The 21853-nt window shown below is 41.4% G+C and overlaps 1 protein-coding gene across 1 annotated transcript in view; it reads left to right on the top strand.

Moving 5' to 3' along the window:
- Nucleotides 1–18570, top strand: part of LOC117550270 (receptor-type tyrosine-protein phosphatase N2-like) — an 86694-nt gene extending 68124 nt beyond the window's left edge. The window contains exons 11-13 of the mRNA XM_034222647.1: nt 1132–1218; nt 18392–18471; nt 18518–18570. Coding sequence (XP_034078538.1) covers nt 1132–1218; nt 18392–18471; nt 18518–18570 — 220 coding nt within the window. The remainder of the gene's footprint in view (nt 1–1131; nt 1219–18391; nt 18472–18517) is intronic.
- Nucleotides 18571–21853: the final 3283 nt, after the last annotated feature.

Below are 21853 nucleotides of genomic sequence, written 5' to 3'. Positions count from 1 at the left end.
AATACTGTTGTATTTACCAAAGTTTTCCTAGTTTATACAACTTCTTCACCTTCTTCTTTACCTGACTATGACTTCCCTGTAAGGTTAACAATGAAGTAGTATTTGTACTTTCAATAAAGGCATGTATTCCTCCTGAATACACGTTTGCTTCAGTGATAGGAAGCAGTATTCTCGAATAGTTGATCAAACTAGACACCCGTCAGCTAATGCTACACCTAAATCTAGCCACTTGATAGCAAACGCCCTTTTTAAGACGCGTAAAAGCTTCGGACATTCACCAGTGAGCTTTTTAGTGACATATTTTATGTTGTAGAACAAAATGGTAAAATGTCTTCAGCTTGTGTTTATTTCAGGCATCTAATATAACTACTACAGTGCTGAAATGCTGATTCATTTCCGGGTTAAGGTCTCATTCGTGCACCATGTATACGAGATTTTGAATAGATTGTATCAAAGCTGTGCTCTGTCCTGCTGTTACAGGCTGTTTTATGTGAGAAAGATCCGAACCCTCCATACTGTAGGATCTGCAGAGATCATGGAGTCAGATCTGAAGCAGCTGCTTTGAGGACTGCCTCACACTGTGTCTGTAATCTGGGCTGTTAGTAACTTCTAATACGCAGAAAATCTAGTTTGACCAACAGTGGTTCAAGGGTTGGAAGAGTTACTTTAAAAATGTATTCACTTACAAGTCATTACCTGTTAGAAAAGTAGAGTGTAACCTAAGATAAGTAAGCTAATCTAATGCGCAAGTATCACAATTAATATATTATGCACATTTCTGCACAGATCTCCACTTTAAAATATAATATAATACACTTCAGTTGTCATATATTCATTGTAATACGTTTTTTTTCTTTCTTTTGTATATTTAAATGCAGTGTAAATACTTGTCTTTAATTTGTTTGTAAATACTAAATCTTAATTTTTTTAACATTTTCTTTTTATAATCATTATATCTTTGACCTACGACTACTACAAAGCAAATTCCTGGTATGTCTAGACGTACATGACAATACCCTGGATTTTGATTCTGATTCTGAAGTAACATAACATATTTAATCTGTCCTCTGCTCAGTGTTACTCTTGGGGATGAGTCTTGTTTAATTTATAATTTCTCTTCCTCTTCATCAGTGGGCTGCAGACGGACGAAGGCCTCCACCTGATGGAGATCCTCGCTCACATGGCTAAAATCCAGATGACCGACTTCGCCGAGCTCTCGTAAGTATTTCTGTTTTTATTTATTGGTCACACTTCAGCAGATATGAGTTTGATCAACTGCTTAAAAAGACAAAAGTCAGAGGACATTTGCACGTCAACCCCATGGTCACCAACACTTTGTAACACAAGAGTTACATGTCTTTTTTGCTAGGGAAGATTTCAGCCTTACTCTATGTCTTTAAATCAGAATGACTAACCATAATACAAAACAAAGTAAAACAAATAAAATAAATGTGTTAATAATATCCTACTTCTATATGTTGTTAGCTGTAATAGAGTGGCGAAGTCAGGCCCATCTACTTCCGGTCCATGGGACCTTATTTCGGAAAAATAATGTATTGAAGTCAATGGAGAGAGAAAACTTATCTTTCGATCCCGTTTGAATTGTGCCATGAATTACACATATGATGTTTGTCAATCTTAAAAAATAATTTCCATGTAAAAAAAGTCACAGTTTGTCGTAAAACGGTTGAAATATAAGACTATGAAAAATACGCAACTCGAAAGACTACACGTCCCAGAGTTGCGTAAGTCATGTTACATTGCATTACATTACATTGCATTTAGCTGACGCTTTTGTCCAAAGCGACTTACAATAAGTACATTCGACCAGGAAGACACAACCTTGAAGAAAACAGAATCATATAAGTATATCAGGTTTCATAGAGCCAAACATTTCAAGTGCTACTCAACTGGCTTTAGGTAATCCAGTCCTTTATTGGTATAAAAGTGCTTCGTTAATCGTTCTAACGCTCGAAGTGGAGTCGAAAGAGATGAGTTTTCAGTTTGCGCCGGAAGATGTGCAAGCTATCTGCCGTCCTGATGTCAATGGGGAGCTCATTCCACCATCTTGGAGCCAGGATAGCAAACCCACGTGTTTTCGCCGATGGGAACTTGGGTCCCCCTCGCAGCGAGGGCGCAACGAGTCGTTTGGCTGATGCAGAGCGTAGTGCACGCGCTGGGGTGTACGGTTTAACCATGTCCTGGATGTAGGAAGGGCCAGATCCATTCGCAGCACGGTAAGCAAGTACCAGTGTCTTGAAGTGGATTCTAGCAGTTACCGGAAGCCAGTGAAGGGAGCGGAGGAGCGGAGTGGTGTGGGAGAATTTAGGAAGGTTGAAAACCAGACGAGCCGCTGCATTCTGGATGAGCTGCAGAGGTCGGATGGCACATGCAGGTAGACCAGCCAGGAGGGAGTTGCAGTAGTCTAGGCGTGAGATGACGAGAGCCTGGACCAGAACCTGAGTCGCTTTCTGAGTCAGCTGGGGACGTATCTTCCTGATGTTGTAAAGCGTGTATCTGCAGCAGCGGGTTGTAGCAGCGATGTTTGCAGTGAAGGACAGGTTGTTATCTAGGGTCACACCCAGATTCCTTGCAGTCTGAGTCGGGGAAACAACTGAGGTGCCGATGTTGATTGTCAGGTCAAGAGTTGGACAATCTTTTCCCGGGAGGAAGAGCAGCTCAGTCTTGTCAAGGTTGAGCTTGAGGTGGTGAGCAGACATCCACTGAGAGATGTCAGCTAGACAAGCAGAGATGCGTGCGACGACCTGGGTCTCTGAGCGGGGAAAGGACAGAATTAATTGGGTGTCGTCAGCGTAGCAGTGGTAAGAAAAACCATGCGGGCTAATGACTGATCCGAGCGAGTTTGTGTACAAGGAGAAGAGGAGGGGACCAAGAACAGAGCCCTGAGGGACCCCCGTAGTTAATTGACAAGGGTCGGACTCAGACCCTCTCCAAGTCACCCTGTAGGTACGGTCTTTCAGGTATGAGGTGAGGAGGGAAAGTGCAGAGCCAGAAACTCCAAGTTTTTGGAGAGTGCGAAGGAGGATCTGATGATTCACCGTGTCGAATGCAGCAGACAGGTCCAACAGGATGATGACAGAGGAGAGGGATGCAGTTTTGGCAGTGTGCAGTTCCTCCGTGACAGCAATGAGAGCAGTTTCTGTGGAGTGACCTGCCTTGAAACCAGACTGGTGCGGATCCAGAAGGTTGTTCTGATTGAGATAACAGGAGAGTTGTTTTAAAGACAGCGCGTTCAAGTGATTTAGACAGGAACGGGAGGAGAGAGACAGGCCTGTAGTTTATAACATCAGACGGGTTGAGAGTGGGTTTCTTTAGGAGAGGGTTTTACTCTTGCCTCCTTGAGACTGTTTGGAAAGTGACCAGAAGTTAGAGAAGTGTTGATGAAATGGGTGAGAAACGGTAGAATATCAGGAGCGATAGTCTGAAGGAGGTTTGAAGGGATAGGGTCCAGAGGACAGGTGGTAGGGCGGGGCAGAGGTAATGAGGGTAAGAACCTCACTTGGAGAGAGAGGGGAAAAGGAGGTTAGTGTGTTGGTGGAAGGAGGGTCTGGTGACCCAGCGGTGAGTAAAGGTGAGTCAGAAAAAGAAGAGCGAATATCATTAACCTTTTTTTCAAAGTGGGTAACAAAGTCGCTTGACAGAAGTGAGGAGGGGGGGAGGAGCTTTTGGAGGGTCCAAGAGGGTGGAGAAGATGGAAAATAGTTTTTTAGGATTGGAATAGGAAGATTGGATCTTATCTTGAAAGAAAGTGCTTTTTGCCTGAGAGATCGAAGCAGAGAAAGAGGAGAGGAGAGCTTGATAGGTTAGGAGGTCGTCACGGTGTTTGGATTTCCACCATTTCCGCTCTGCTGCCCTAAGGACGGTTCTATTAGCACGCAGTGCATCATTTAGCCAGGGAGCCGGAGGGGACTGACGAGCCTGCCGAGATGTCAGAGGACAGAGCGAGTCCAGAGTGGATGAGAGAGTAGAGAGGAGAGTTTCTGCAGCAGAGTTTGGAGGCAGTAGTTGGAACGAATCAGAGGAAGGGAGGGCTGAGAGCACCGACGAGGCAAAGGTAGAGGGAGAGAGGGAGCGAAGGTTACGGCGGACAAGTGTAGGATGGGAAGAGATTAGTTTGTTATGTTTGGAAAGGGATAGAGAAAATGAAATGAAGAAGTGATCGGATGTGTGGAGCGGGTTTACAGAGAGGTTAGAAGTAGCGCAGTTCCTTGAGAATATGAGATCAAGGACATTGCCAGCTTTATGAGTCGGTGGGGACGGAGATAGTGAGAAAGCAAAGGCGGTTAACAGAGATGTTAGTTCGTCTATCTTCCCCATCTGGAGGTTGAAGTCTCCGAGAAGTACAGCGGGAGGGCCAGTTTCAGGGATGTGTGAGAGGAGATGATCTAATTCCTCCAAGAAGTCCCCCAAGGCGCCTGGTGGACGGTAGAGAACAACAATGGTTAACTGTATAGGATGGGTTACTGTGACGGCATGGAACTCAAAGGTGGAAGGAGTAAAGTTAGGTAGCTTGAAGAGGGAAAAGCTCCATTTGGGAGAGAGCAGGAGACCAGTGCCACCTCCTCTGCCAGTGGGTCTGGGTGTATGGGAGAAGGAATATGCAGTGGAGAGAGCTGCTGGGGTGGATGTGTTGGATGGAGTAATCCAGGTCTCAGTGAGAGCAAGGAAATCCAGAGACTACAGGGAGGTGTAGCCAGAGATGAAGTCAGCCTTAGGAACAGCTGACTGGCAGTTCCACAGGCCACCTGAAACTAGATGATGGATCTCAGTGGAGCACGTGGGATAGACGAGAGCAGGCCGGTTATATCGATTAGGAGATACACGGGGCCAGTGATAATTGCGAGAAGACACATGAACAGGAATAGAAAACAGAAAAAATGTTTTCCTCAACTAAGAGATAGCTAAGATCAGCTAAGATAAGATAACTTTAACAAGATGCCTGTGTGCTTTGTACCAGGTTGTAATCATACCAGCAATGGGTCTTGCTCGTTCTTTCGCTTCCCGTCTGATGAAAGGACCAGCAGTGGCTGGATCAAGTTAGCTACCTAGCTAGTAGCTAGCACGTTAGTTAGCATTACAGCCTTGTCATTTTTATTAGCCTTAATATGAAGTTACATTAAGTAACCCAACATGTTAAACAGTAAGAGTAGTAGTCATATTTTGTGAACCCTTTGAAGAGTACTGTCACCGGTGTGATCATTCTATAATACACCATTTAAGCCCGGGGGAGAAATGCTAACGCTAGCATCGCCGATCGCCGATCTTTTGTACTTCATGCTATCTGCACAAAAGGTTGACATTAAACATTAAAAAGACCAGGCAGTTCAGAGAGAATCAAAGGAAGGCAGGCAGGCAGCTTTGCATGACATTCTTCTGGACGTGTTTCATTGTGGTGATAGTGAGGGTAGTCAATCGTTTTGTTGACAAGACAGTAGTGACGGCCATCTTGGTGACGTGTGTTGTTCTGCGAGACCAGATATGTAGTTCATTGAGCGTTTCACACAAACAAATGTGTTACATCACAGTTTTACGACACATTTTTTTTAGTTTGACTTGCAAAATTATCTTTTAAATTGACAAACATCATATGTGTAATTCGTGGCACATTTCAAACGGGATCGAAAGATAATCTTTCTCTTTCCATTGACTACAGTACATAATTTTTTCGAAATACGGTCCCATGGAGGTCCACCGGAAGGGGAGGGACTTCGCCACTCTATTGGCCCTTCATAGTATATATTTCACATATAATCTTCACAATGCGAGATGTGGGTCCACACAAGCTACTATAAACCAGCATATTCTGTACACGCACAAAACTCCAGCTCCTGAAACTAATAATAAACAAATTTGTGATGCTTATAATGTCCTTCTAAAACGTTGAAAAGCATCGCAATATCACTTTGAAACACATCCTGACTAGAAACAGTGCAGGAGCAAAGGTCAGTACATGATTCATCCAGTTTATGGTTCGCTTTGCGTTCTTAACAAACCTTCAGGCTCAAGTGGGCGGAACATTTTTTCTAAAAGGGCGAGCATCTCGTACTGGAAACTCTTCAGATATCCCCGCTTGGTAGATGAACAATGCCTTGTTTACATGCTGGCATCAATAACGTATATATTATCTTTAAAAACCTCAAAATAAACAGAAATAGTGTTGCATGTCACCTTTTTGCTCTCCAATGAGGGCGAGTCCTCACAATGCGAAATGTGGGTCCACACAAGATACTATAAACCAGCATATGCTGTACACACACACAACTCCAGGTCCTCCTGAAGCTAATAATAAACCCATTTGTAATGCTTATAATGTCCTCCTAAAACCCTGTTTGCCCTTTAATAGAGTAGCAGTTATGGACATGCCAGCTGTCAGTTGGCCAAACAATTGAATACAATTAAGAAAAACTTTATAACGTCCTTCTAAAACTTTATATTCATCACAATATCACTTTGAAACACATCCTCACACTATAAACAGTGCAGGAGCAAAGGTCTGTACATGATTCATCCTGTTTCTGGCGTTCTTTACGTTCCAGACATCAACCAAATGCACCTTCAAGCTCATGTGGGCGGTACATTTTTTCTAAAAGGGCGAGCATCTCATACTGGAAACTTCAGATATCCCCGCGTGGAAGATGAGCATGTAAGCAATGCCTTGTTTACATGCTGGGATCAATAACGTATATCTTATCTTTACATACCTCAAAATAAACCCAAAAGGTTTAGCATTTCACCTTTTTCGCTTCCAATTGAAGCGAGTCCTCACAATGTGGGTGTGTTTCCAGATGTGGGTCCACACAAGCTACTATAAACCAGAATACAATGTACACACACAACTCAAGCTCCTCCTGAAGTTAATGATAAACCCATTTTAAATGCTTATAATGTCCTTATAAAACCCTCTTTGCCCTTTAATAGAGAAGAACTTAAGGACATGCCAGCTGTCAGTTGGCCAAACAGATGAATAAAATTAAGAAAAACATTATAACGTCCTTCTGAAACTTTAAATTCATCACAATATCACTTTGAAACACATCCTCAGACTAGAAACAGTGCAGGAGCAAAGGTCAGTACATGACTCATACGGTTTATGGCGTGCTTTACGTTCCAGACATCAACCAAATGCACCTTCAAGCTTATGTGGGCGGTACATTTTTTTAGAAGGGCGAGCATCTCGTACTGGAAACTCTTCAGATATCCCTTCGTGGAAGATGAACAATGCCTTGTTTACATGCTGGGATCAATAACGTATGAAGGGCCGTGTAGGCCAACATTCAAACTCACCTCACACACACACTACTGAAAACATCTGGCCTTGCACAAACACTACTGAAATACTCGCACATTCACTACTGAACACCTCACACACATACTCAACTGAAAAGCAAACCTCACACACTTACTACTAAAAATGAACCTCATATACATGCAACTGAAAATTAACCTCACACAAACACTATTGAAATCCCTTCACATTCACTACTGAGCACCTCACACACTACTGAACACATCTGATACATTTTCAGTTGTGTGTGTGAGGTTAATTTTCAGTAGTATGTGTGCGAGGTTTACTTTTCAGTAGTGTGTGTGTGAGGTGTTCAGTAGTGAATGTGAGAGTATTTCAGTAGTGTGTGTGCAAGGCCAGAGGGCACACTGGTGGGATCAAAACAGAAAGATTTTTCCAATGGCACAAAGAGTTAGAATCCGAAGTGAGGAAAATAAAACATTGCCCTTACAGAGTAGAAACACAAGGACGATTATTCTTATTCTGTCAACATACTCTCTGCTCCTGGGGGGGATAGAGAGTTATCGACGTGTTGCAATCACGTATTAATGAGACTGAACTCTGCCTCTCTTTCCCTCACTTCTCTCTGTCTGCTTCTTTTCCAAGTTGGTCTCAATTTTTTTCATCACCTCTCTCCTCCTCTCTGTAGAGTTGTTGCTATATTTCCCCCACGGGTGAGTTTCAACCACTGCAGGGGATAATAGTCGGTACACAGACTTTATATATAGTGTATAGTGTGTGTACATTTAAGTGTGCAGGCCTCTATGGTCACGGGTAGAAACATGTTATGCAGTTTAGGGGTCAAACCTACCAGAAACTAAATGTGTTTTGCAACTTCAGTCTTTTTTCCAATGTTTGACCTTCACTTCCATCAATTAGGATGAAGCTGCACCTCAAGAAGAAAGGGATTTAGCAGAAGTTACAAATTCCTCCTTGAGCAGTTTTGTATTTAGGCGTAAGAGATACAGTTAACTTCAAAGTCAAAACCCTTCCTTGGAAATAGTTTGATTAAATAGTCCCAACTCGTGGTCAACTCAGAGGATTATTCCAGCGAAAGATCTGTATTTTTAGCGGATTATCAAGGGGTTTTTGTTCTTCTTGTGCTCTATTTGATACTTTTACATCCTTTTGTCCTTTATTTTATCCAAAGTGTATTACAATAAGAAAGTTTAACTATATTACTTCAAAAATATTGCAATATTCATGTAAGAATACACATCAACTTCATGAAGTATGCTGAGCTGTAGTTTTGATTGATTGATTGAACAGTTTATTAACAGCTTGTATATTGGGTACAGTACAGTACAGCTCAAAACATACAATTGTTAAGGGGATGCAGACCAGAGAAAGACTTTCGTCTTGTTTACATCAGGGTCCCCCATTTCCAATTCATCATGTCATTTAAGACATATAAGACATATAAGACATATAGATGGCTTATTTACAATTTACATACAGGTGGTTTTTTACATACAGATTGCTTATTTACAATTTTCATTTTAGATTTCGTTCTAATACATCCTAACCGGACATTTAAGACATACCAAGTCTACAGATATACAGTTAGTAACAGAGTCTAAAATGCGAGTATATACATAGATGGGGGGGGAAGCTGTCCATTGAACGACAGGTTGAGATTTGTACCATTACCGGGGCCAGTTTTGCAATGCTCTCCCCCGAAGGTGCTCTTTAAGAGAGGTTTTGAAGGTAAGTATAGTTTTACTTTCCTTTACAGTTGTGGGAAGAGCGTTCCACCTTGATGTGGCATAATTGCATAGTCCCGTAAAACAAAGTTTAATCTGGCTCATTAACGTTATAATCTCTTATGAGTGGTCACACAGTAATTAGAAATGCTCACGTCAAGTCAAAACGTTTGCTAAACACTCAGTAAGGCTGTCGTTTTATCCAAATTATCTATAAAAAAATCGTTGGTTATATTCCCCTTTATTCTTTAAAAAGCTCAAAAGCATCTCACTCTGAACACACAGTGGCTCAGACAGTGTGGATGTTGTGGTATTTATTAGGCTGTGATTAGAGATCTGTGCAGAATCATTTTGGTTTATTTATCTGTTATCTTGTGAGTGCAGCGCGTTTAGATGCTATTATCAAGTATTGATTTTTGACAATGACAGCCTTTCTGAGTTGTTTGTCCTCAAAAAAGTGATGTTGCTCTGCAGCGGCTTTTCGTAACTTTTTACATTGTTAAATTGAATGAAAAACACTATCTAGTGACGCCCACACGATTGCACTTCAGCCGAGAGGACGACATATTTCACATTCTGTCAGATGTTTGCATTAATAACAAGACTCATCCCTGACCCTGCAGAGCAACAATAGCACTTAGGAACAGGAGAGGAGCTGTTGCATAATCAGCACAAAGTGTGTGTGTGTGTGTGTGTGTGTGTGTGTGTGTGTGTGTGTGTGTGTGTGTGTGTGTGTGTGTGTGTGTGTGTGTGTGTGTGTGTGTGTGTGTGTGTGTGTGTGTGTGTGTGTGTGTGTGTGTGTGTGTGTGTGTGGTGTGTGTGTGTGTGTGTGTGTGTGAGAGGTGGGATTGCAATTATCAAGCATGGATAAGATGTTGCGGGAAAACAAAGAAAGGATGGTGAAGTCCTACAAGTGTGTGTGTGTGGTTTAATTGAACACAGAAATAATGTAGGTGTACATTCATGTGTGTGTGGACAGGTGGGTGGCTTTGGGTCGTGTGATACACACACACACACACACACACACACACACACACACACACACACACACACACACACACACACACACACACACACACACACACACACAGTCTCTCTCTCTCCCCCCCCCCCCGTTGCTCCTCGCTGTGTTTTGAGTCTCTGGGTGGCCTGTGCTGTTTTCCGGTTCTAATGCACCTTTTGGCTTTGTTCTCCTTTTTTCTGGGGAATGAAAGGATAAAGCTGCACATTAGGAGGGGGGAGATGTGGGGGGGAGATGTGGGGGGGAGGGTCATGGATCGGACGCAGAGAAAGCTAGGAGGGGGAGACAGAGATATGGAGAAAGAGAGAGAGAGCTGCGGGTCTCTTTTGTTGCGAGGCAGTGAAAGCCCAGCAGGGGGCGCCGCCTGGACAATTTGTCAGCGGCGCCACGCTTATTCCTAGAGATGGCAAAAGTACACGCATACTTTACTCAAGTAGAAGTACAGATACTCGTGTTTAAAAATACTCTGGTGAAAGTAGAAGTACTGACTAAACTTCTTTACTCAAGTCAAAGTAAAGAAGTATGGGCTTTGAAATGTACATAGTGACGACTTTTTACTTTGACTTCTCTCATGTTGAACACAAATACCTGTACTTTCTACTTCTTACATGTTGAACTCAAATACCTGTACTTTCTACTTCTTACATGTTGAACCCAAATACCTGTACTTTCTACTTCTTACATGTTGAACACAAATACCTGAACTTTCTACTTCTTACATGTTGAACACAAATACCTGTACTTTCTACTTCTTACATGTTGAACTCAAATACCTGTACTTTCTACTTCTTACATGTTGAACCCAAATACCTGTACTTTCTACTTCTTACATTTTGAACTCAAATACCTGTACTTTCTACTTCTTACATGTTGAACTCAAATACCTGTACTTTCTACTTCTTACATGTTGAACCCAAATACCTGTACTTTCTACTTCTTACATTTTGAACTCAAATACTTGTACTTTCTACTTCTCTCATTTCCCAAACAGCTGGTTCCTTTAGTTTGAATGTGTGTTTGATGCGTGATCATTATTCTTTAGAGTCATTGCGTGCCTATTGATTTGAATACGATCTGTGTATCCATCATTTCCTGGTCTTCTCTAAAGAAGAGGGACCAATGGAAACGTTGTCATGTTGCCGTTGTTCAGCATGGAAACATTCATTAGCTAGCAATGACATTATTGTTCTATTAATATAAAGGGAGGTCAGGTACTCTTTAAAGCAGCTGCTAGTTATGGGTACTTTTTACTTAAGTACATTTCAAAGTCTTTACTTTTACTTGAGTAAAGAAGTTTAGTCAGTACTTCTACTTTTACCAGAGTATTTTAAAACACGAGTATCTGTACTTCTACCTGAGTAAAGGTTGTGTGTACTTTTGCCATCTCTGCCTAAACTGAACTGGAAGTACTGTATAAAGTCATAGTAGTATTATTGTCCCTCCTTTACATTAATCTTGCACTTCAGTCCCTTTTTACCTCCCTCCACTTTCCAGTTAGCAACACCGCAGGCACCTCCACCTTCCACCTCTCACAGGAGCTCCACATTAGCATACTACAACATACATGTCCCTGAACGGAGCAGAGAGCGACCTCTTCAACCTCATCCACCGCAAAAACCTTTCCTTTTTTAACAGAGTCAGAGCCTGCAGCAACATAAATCCACACTGAAACATATGAATCATAAAAGTGAGCCCACACACACCACAGAGATCCTTTTGGAACAATTCGATACCGATTAGATAATACTGACGGTTACTGAGGTACTTTAAAAGATAGTATTTTTACTTTATAGTCTATTTTCCAGACTATAGTCCTCTTGTGAACCCAGAAATGTTCCCAAAAGTTGTATGTTACAAATAAAAAGTATAGGCCTGAGCATTTAGAAACTTCAAGACGCTAACGGCCCGTCCACACTACAGCTTCAAAAAAAGCTTGGAGCTGAGCGTGTCTGAAGCTCGACCAACAACCAATCACATGAATCTCCCGCCCCGGACACACAAGCAGCGGTTTGATTGGCTAGAGCTTGTACTAGCATATGATTTGATTGGCTGACGCTTCCACCGAAAGCTTCAGAAGCTTCAAAAGTTGAACATTGCTCAACTTTTGCAGCCTGAAACGCCAGGAAAGCTCCGCTCTGCTTCCCACAATGCAGTTCGGCGAAAAGTGACGTCACCCCATTCAAAGTGAATGGGCAGACGCGTTGGAAACCGTTTTTGAAGCTGTCGAAGCTGTAGTGTGGACGGGCCGTAACTTGCATACGTTTGGCTAATTGCACGCCTAGCATAAGTTGCATTTATTAGCATAATCACCAACTGAATATGGACGATATTTGAATAAGAGCCCGGCTGATTTGGACCATATTGAGAGCTTTTGTGTTTTTTTTTTAAGAATGCTTAATTCATTAAAACACTGTCAGGATCCAAGATGGCAGTTTGTAGGAATTTGTCATGTTATATTAAATGCTAATTGTGCAAATTGCCCAAATATTATAGAAATTGTATTTATTGAGATTAACCCCTTGAGATGCATCATCTCGTTTTCAAGGGGGTCCCGACAATAGCAACAACTTACAGACATAAGCAAAACATGACAAACAAGACAAACCACGTACAGTCTTTTAAGTCAAATTCAAGTAATATATTTTTGAGACATTGAGACAGTCGAGCAGATCAGTTTCATCAATAAGAAGTGCAGACCAGTTGAAAGTGAGATGATAATGCATGTTTAAATAAACCCAATGATGCAAGAGATCTAATGGCAGCAGGTCAAGTATTCCAGTCTGTTGGGGCTTTGAACATGAACGCTCTTCTGCCAATACATTTGTCGAAGTGTCTAACTTGATGATTTGGCGAGTAGGGTACAAAATACTGCTTTAAATAAGGGGGATATTTGAAGTAAATGCATTTAAATATCAGCTGAATATGCGAGTTGGCCTCCGACAGTTTCTAAATGCTACGGACCCAAACTATATATCTTTAACAATTAACTACACAACATTTCAGGGTTCACAAGAAGACTATTTTTAATACTTTATACCTCTACTCAAATGTATCTGGGAGTTTTTGTAGATTCTGTCAGGGTGTGTGGAAAATGGGACCCAAGTGCAGTTTAAAAAAGGACTAAAAAAGGCAATGTAACAAAAAGCGAGCTTTATTAACAAAAGCCAAAGGCAGGAAAAACCAAGAAACTAATTACCAGAAAGAAAACCGGGGAGCACGACAGACAGGAACAAACTTACGACGGGAACAGGCAGGAGACACGGACAAGCATGGGTGACGGGGACATGAAATGACGACGAACAGACATGGAGCACAGGGGAAGACAAGACTAAAGCCTCTTCCCAATACCCCTCCTCGACTCCTCCTTTCCCTCACTCGCGTCCCTTCCTTGCGTCTTAGCTCCGCCTCCGTAAAATGCGACCGAGAGACACGAGGAGGTGACGCGAGGACAGAGGAGTCCTCAGGTATTAATTGGGATGGCCTCGTTCACTCAAACGTCGTCTGTTAATGATGACATGTGCACAGCTGTATCCCCTCTCATCTCATCAACCCCTTAGAACCGGCCCATTTGTTGTTAAATATTTAAGTGAATGAATCTTTCTCTTGTTAGTCAAGGAATTCAATGGTGGTTGGTCCTGCTTTTGTGTTCCGTTTTGGTGTAAAATGTAGCCTACATTTAAATAAAAATATAATTATAGTAATGTGAAGCCTTTTAGAAATGAATTGCACATAATAATTCCCACGGAGCTGTGAGCACTTATACATTTATGTGACGCTTTTCCACTCATCTTCTTCGGTTTTCCTCTGTTGAAATGGACCAGCTGTGAAGGTGGGGGCGAGGCTTTTATACGCGAGTAGTGGAAACACTTCCGCGTAGTCTGCTCGTATGTATCCTCCCTTTCGTCTCCTCCCGCACCCCTCCTCCCTCACCCCTCCTCGACTCCTCCGTGTGCATTTGCATTGGGACGTCCTTCAAAATGGCGTGTCTTGATCGATTTCCGGGTCAAGTCCCGGAGGAGGGGAAGAGAGGAGTCGAGGAGGGGTATTGAGATGTGGCTTATATACACAAGAAGGGTAATCACAGGACAAGACACAGCTGGCAGGGGAGGCAGAAACACAAGGGCAACAGGTGAACACAATCAGACAATCAGACACAGGAGGGAAACTAACGACAGGAAGTCAAACACAGGAAGTAGGATCAGACAGACACAAGGATGAAAACATGTCAAAACAAAAAGGTGGAAAGTGAAAACAAAAATCCAAAACCATGACAAATTCAGATTATTAGCTGAATAAACATTGACGGATATTATAGGTTAAAATATCCACCAGCAGTTTAACAAAGTCATAAGACTAACTCCACCTTTTCCCAGCTGAAAATACATTAATGTGTCCATAATCATATTAAATAATTGCATATGTGCCACAACCATATACCGTCTATTGCCACGACAGGTACGTTGTATTTTTGGTACATGAGAGCATTTCTATCTGAGTACTTCTTCAACCAGAATTGACGCTGAACGCTTTTTATCTAAAAAGCCCTTGGGTGTGTTTTGAGTGTGTGTAGAGGTGGAGGGTGAGGCTTTATGTGGGAGGGTTGGCAGAGCGTCTGACTGTAGCTGCAGAATAATGACGGCTGTTGCGTAACCATCACTGAGGAGAGACTGCATGATTCCTCTTTACGAGGGTCGAGGTGATGTAATGTCTGAGTCTGAGAGGTCGTGTCAAAGAGACGCCACTAGGAGGAGAGAGAGCGCCTCTAAAGGGGAGCAAATGTGTCCCAAGGTGGACTCGGATAGATTTAATACAGGCAGGGACATGACAGTATGATGACACACACAACACACACACACACACACACACACACACACACACACACACACACACACACACACACACACACGCGCACCCACACACACACACACACACACACACACACACTCACACACCCACACACACCCGCACGCACACACGCGCACCCACACACAGACACACACATACACTATTACATATTTCTACCAACATTGCACTTTTACAAAATGATCTCCAAATACTGCGTCTAATGTCAGTCACACACACACTCACTCACTCTCTCTCTCACACACACACACACACACCACACACACACACACACACACCACACACACACACACACACACACACACACACACACATAATATAAAATATGACTTCCCGCGATACTCTTTTTCAAAATGATCTCCAATCCTGCGTCTAACGTCGTACACTCGCTCTCTCTCTCTCACACACACCACACACACACACACACACACACACACACACACACACACACACACACACACACACACACACACACACACACACACACACACACACACACACACACACACATTTCCGATAACTAGGTCCAAGAACTAAAACACACAGACCCGACATGCAGAAAATATTAGTTTTTTTTAATATATAACCCAATTTCCATAAGAGCTAATTATGTCCTTTTTCATGTGATGTTTGGTAACCTTGTATATTTTTAAAGAAATCTTACATTTAGATAAAGGATAACATGTTTATTTTGTAATAATTGTATTCAGAAACGTCACAATCATGAGCAGAATGTAGATATGTGCAATGGGACACTTCTATACGCTATCCAGAGCTTCATAACGAGTTTAAACAAAATACAAATGTTTTGGCGTTATCTTGTAAACTTTTCAGGATCTGTGAGTGACAGCTGTGTTCGAGCTCAAGGACATGACGACTTTAGACGGAGGATTAGAGATCATTTTGTGAAAGAGCATGTAATCCCTCTACTAATCTGGAATAATGCAAAACATTTGGGGCCAAACAAAAATGAGCATAATAGGGCGCCTTTAACTTTGGAAACATGAATACATTAAACTGCTAATTGCAATCAGTCATGTTAAAAACTCGAAATGTCACATGCTCCCCTCGTCGTGACCTTGAAGCATCGAATATCATCCAATACTTAATTAAAAGTTTAACCGTAAACATGTAAAAATGTATTTAAAACAACTTGTGCAAAGTTCAAAAAGACACATAGCAGTGTTTGAATATAGAAATCTAAGCAATGGGTTTAACCGTTTTCATTTCTTTTGTATTTCTCTTTTAATTATTCCTATTTTCCTTCAGCCTAAATTTAAAATGGGCCTCCTTGTTCCTGTTGTCCTGAACCCAAAGACCCCACAGCCGGCACAAACCCCTCAAAACAATACAACTATTTAAATCAACTTGAAACCGAAAACTTTTTCTGAGCCCCTGAACACATTAACTTTCTCTCTGCTTCAGGATGGGACCTGCTCCTTTAATGATGTCCCCATATTTTACCCTGCTGTTGTTCCACTTCCTATAGCGGTGCGCGGTGATATATCTTCCCGCTGCGCCTCTACTCTGAATTACAGCAGCAAAAACAAAAGGTTAATCACATTGAGAGACCCCGCGCTGCCTCGACCACCCAGACTCCGCCTCGCTGTTTCAATTCAAGCTTTATTAGCATGGATGTTGGATGATCATGGAGAAAAATGTCCAATTTCTGCTCATTGGTCTCTCTTTTCTGCCGTTTTAGCTGCTACTACTCTTTCTCTTGTAACAGAGTATTTCTGCACTGTGGTATAACTTCCTTAAGGTTACATATCTGAATACTTCTACCACTTTTAAGGGAAGTGGGGCAGCAACAACTAGAGAAATATGGGCAGATGTTTAGGTGTTTTCCCCCTTTTTATCCAACACATTTGTAAATGTATATTTTCTACTTTATTGTTTATTTCTAGTCTTTTTAATTTGTATTGTACAATGCCATGTCTTTTTATGCTGCTACAACACAAACATTTCCCAAATTGGGATCAATAAAGTACTATCTTATCTTATCTTAAGTACTGAAAACGTGTTCTTAAGTACATATTAAGTAGAGTACATGAATGTGAGTAAATGTATATATAATCGGAGGGATGAACCCCTCTTTAATGGTCACCAGGCAGAGCACACAGTGACATGTGTTCTCTGCTTTGGGCAGTGGGCAGCTATTGCACAGCGCCCGGGGAGCAATGGGAATGAGGGGGGAAGGGGATTGTCCGGTGCCTGGCTCAAGGGCACCACGGCAGAGCAGGAGGTGAACTGGGACCTCTCCAAGTAGAAGTCCACACTCCATATTTAGGTCTGGTCGGGGACTTGAACCGGCGACCCTACGGCTCCCAGTACAAGCCCCTACTGACTGAGCCACTGCCGGAAAGTACATGTACTCAATTTGCATCCATCACGACAACGTGCAATCAGTAAACGTTGAATCAAAATGTAAATGTGTTCAGGGTGCTGGAAATGCCTTTTTGAAATCTGAAAACCACGTTCACAGCGTCCTCTTGTTGATGACCAAAACCCCCTCATCTCCGACCCCCTATTTCTTCATTTCCCAGCATGCTTTAAATGCCGCCGGGTGCATTACATTGAGATTCAAGAGGTTATCTCGCAGTGGTGATGGGATTGAAACAGCCTAAAGGATCGCCACGGGGTTAAAGACATGTCTGGATGAGCTTTGATGACTGCTTTAATGACCCCCCCCCCCTCCGTCTGCAAAATAACCAGAAGTGCAATGGAGAAAATTACATTTAATATAATTAAATAACATTTGATTTAAAAAGACCAATATCACAAAAGCACACTTGTCAAAGGAGGCTTTACAGATAAGCAAACAGGAATGACCATGTCAACATATATGGTCAAATATACAAGGTAATATAGTAAAATGTCAAAATAAGAATGTACAAATTACAACAAATACAAGTAAAACAAAATGAAAGAAATACAATAAAATAGACTATAGGCTTTGTTTAAAAGGAAGGTCTTACGCATACTCAAGTGCTGTACTTAAGTATACATTTAAGATGTTTTACTTACTGCTTTCTACTTCTACTCTACTACATTTTGAAGTCCCTGCTTACAATCTGATTTCTAAAAACTTAACAAATACATTTTCTTGTTACAGATCCTCTTTAAAAAAATGACACCATGATCAATTTCAAGATTCAAGGCTTTATTGTCTTTTGCACATTAGCAACAGTGTAGTACTAGATATGACAATGAAAAACTGAAGTCACAGGCTCCTCCCATAGTGAAACATGAATATATATATAGGACATAAAACAGATAAAATAGTGCAAGAGAATGGTTTGAGATGTGCAAGTAAATATACTATTTGTTTCAATTTTAATGTGGCTAACGTTTTAAAAAGTCCCGTCCCTTTTTAATATTGTGAATCACATCACAATTAAGAGTTTGTTTTTAGGGTGTTGAGGGAAAAAACAGACACTAGTGGGTTTTTATTCTGGAGTGTGTGTTAATGTGTGTGTGTGTGTGTTTGTTTTGCAGGGTGGTGGGGCCCGCAGTGACCTTCAAAGTGAGCCCCAACCGTCAGAACGTCAGCACCACAGATGTGGCCAACGTTGCAGGTAAGGTTTTTTTTCCCCCTGACTGATGTTGTTTTTATTCTGACAGAGAAAGAGACAGCCCATTATCACCGCCTCGCTGCGGCACCTGAGCCCCCCTGAAACACCTCTCAAAACTCACATATCTGTAAAATATCCTTTTTTGTGGACTCTGCAGTATGCCGTACACACCCTTTGAGGATTTTTTAGCAAGCTTTTTTTATGCTTTATGTTGACTGAGTACGAATTTGGGGTTTTGCAGTGGTGTAATGTATTTGAGATGACATACTTGACCTTGTTATGCTACATTATATTTCTATTTGACTACATTTTCGTAGTACTTTTAACTCTCCTCAATACATTAAAAACTCAGAGTAATGAGCTACTTTTTTACATATTAAAAAGCACTATGATGTGTAGGAGTTTAGTTATATTAATCTACCTAATATTTAACACTGATATAAAAACAAAAATCTAATGACTTTTGATACTTGAAGTACATTTTGCTGATAATACTTCTATTAAAGTAACTTTGTATATTCAGGACTTTTACATGTGAGGGAGTATTTTAGGATTTTAGTATTTCTGCTTTCATTAAAGGGATAGTGGAAATCCGCGAATTTTGGGTTTAACTTATGTATTTTTATTAAAAAGAAGCATATTAAACAATTTTTTTAAATTTCATCCGCCTAGTTTCATTTTATTTTCAATTTTACTGCGCCCTCTCAATGAAACGAAATACTTCTGGAATCGTCGGGAATCTTCGGGTGATGACGAGAGCTCAGGAAGACGGGCACAAACAATGGCGGACATTCAATAGCATTTGCATGTGAATAGCCGACCTTTATTATGGTGAATAGATGTGTTTTGTATGGCTGTAGTGCGACAGAAAAATTATACGTGACACAACGACATTGGATTAACCTTGAGATGCGTTTTTATTCCGTTGAACACAACTTTTGATCACAAATCAAAAAAGGTAAGACGTAATTATTGTAATATTTTTGGAACCGGATGTTGTTTACTTTCTCTTTTCTGGCTGATAGCTCCAGGAATTCGAGGTCTTACAGTGATGACATTACACCTGTGGAGTCTCAGCTTTAAATCGTATATCTTGTTTGTGCAGTTAAGATAGTAATAAGGGCATTTCTACCGTGTGTTGTGTGTAAAAAAGCGTTAGCATTAGTTAGCATTGTTTCGCTCAATGCTAATTCAAAGGCTTGGTATTACTCTTGTGTTTTTTCTAGCTAACAATTGTTCTTATTGTCAGTTAGCGGAGTTTCTTACCTTTAAAAGGGTATGAAACATTAATAGTTTCATAAATGTTAAGAAGCCCTGAGACATGTGAGAGAAAAAAAACGGTGGGAGGGGTCCACTGGGGGGGACCTTCGGCCTTAACTGGTTAACAATGATTAATATTTGTAAAGGCTACAGGTGATCTTAAGATGCGTGAGCTATGCTTAGGACCTACCAGTCAAGATTATTTGTGCGTAGGGGTGCATCATCTGGCGCCTGGTCCTGGTCATCCTCGCCATTGCCCATGCCATGAACCATCACCTCGGGCTCGGGCTCGAACAAATAAGGACGTAATGGTCCATCGTCTGGCTCAATGTTGTCACCATCGTCGCTTACTGAACCGGATTCAGATTCAGTTCCTAAAACGACATTTTCGTAGGAAAGCCGAGAGGATGTTTCTGACTCGCTATCATCACTGGATACCTCGTACAATCCTTCTTCTTTGTCTGGTATATTTGCCCTTCCACGTTCATTCTGCATAGACGCCATGGTTTGTTATCGTATCGTCTTCCTAAGTTTTCGTCACTTCCGGTTAGGCTGAGAAACATTTCGTTTCTAAAAAACTTCGGGGAAGCTGCAATAAAGTGCTTCTAACATGCGTAAGGCAATTATTATATATTTTTAATCAGGTGTGATTGTTTTGGTACGTAATTATGCTTGTATATAAGTTAAAACGAAACTATTTGAGGTTCCATTTCCACTATCCCTTTAAAGTACTGCTGTTTGAAAGGCAGCCAGTTTCTCTTTATATCACAGATCTCTAAGCGGCCATGTTTGTTTGGTTCCATGGTGGTAATCCATTGGAGAGTTGGATGTCTGCCTAAAAACACACGAAGAAGAATTAAAAAAAAACCCACCAGGAATAATTTGTGTTTGGGAAATGTTCAATAATGACTTTCGCAAATATGAAAAGCCTGATAAGGTAGAGGTTTTTGTCACAAGGACGCACAATGTGGCTTTCCAACACTACATACTGATATACACCTGAACATCAGCAGGAGAGGACTCTTTAAAGTAGAGACACTACATACTGATATACACCTGAACATCAGCAGGAGAGGACTCTTTAAAGTAGAGACACTACATACTGATATACACCTGAACATCAGCAGGAGAGGACTCTTTAAAGTAGGGACACTATACTGATATACACCTGAACATCAGCAGGAGAGGACTCTTTAAAGTAGAGACACTACATACTGATATACACCTGAACATCAGCAGGAGAGGACTCTTTAAATTAGAGACACTACATACTGATATACACCTGAACATCAGCAGGAGAGGACTCTTTAAAGTAGAGACACTACATACTGATATACACCTGAACATCAGCAGGAGAGGACTCTTTAAAGTAGAGACACTACATACTGATATACACCTGAACATCAGCAGGAGAGGACTCTTTAAAGTAGAGACACTACATACTGATATACACCTGAACATCAGCAGGAGAGGACTCTTTAAAGTAGAGACACTACATACTGATATACACCTGAACATCAGCAGGAGAGGACTCTTTAAAGTAGAGACACTACATACTGATATACACCTGAACATCAGCAGGAGAGGACTCTTTAAAGTAGAGACACTACATACTGATATACACCTGAACATCAGCAGGAGAGGACTCTTTAAAGTAGAGACACTACATACTGATATACACCTGAACATCAGCAGGAGAGGACTCTTTAAAGTAGAGCCACTACATACTGATATACACCTGAACATCAGCAGGAGAGGACTCTTTAAAGTAGAGACACTACATACCGATATACACCTGAACATCAGCAGGAGAGGACTCTTTAAAGTAGAGACACTACATACTGATATACACCTGAACATCAGCAGAATATTTGCTCTTGGGAATATGATGAAAACCAGGACTTGGTGAGATATTAATGTGCATTAATCTTTCTCGCTCTGACGAGATTTGGTCCACCATTTTTGTTTGTTCTTGTCTGAAGAAGGTGCAGACAGTGATTCTGTTTCAAGATCCTTCAAATCAAAATGTCTCAGTTCAGCCTGTTCTATCACACAGAGAGGGTCTCTGTGATAATCACTCAGCAGCGGAGACATTGTGAAGGTGTGTGGGAGTGTGTGTGTGAGG

This window comes from Gymnodraco acuticeps, unplaced genomic scaffold (assembly GCF_902827175.1).
Source record: "Gymnodraco acuticeps unplaced genomic scaffold, fGymAcu1.1, whole genome shotgun sequence".
In the NCBI taxonomy this organism is placed as follows: Eukaryota; Metazoa; Chordata; class Actinopteri; order Perciformes; family Bathydraconidae; genus Gymnodraco; species Gymnodraco acuticeps.
This window is presented reverse-complemented; position numbering and strand designations above follow the sequence as displayed.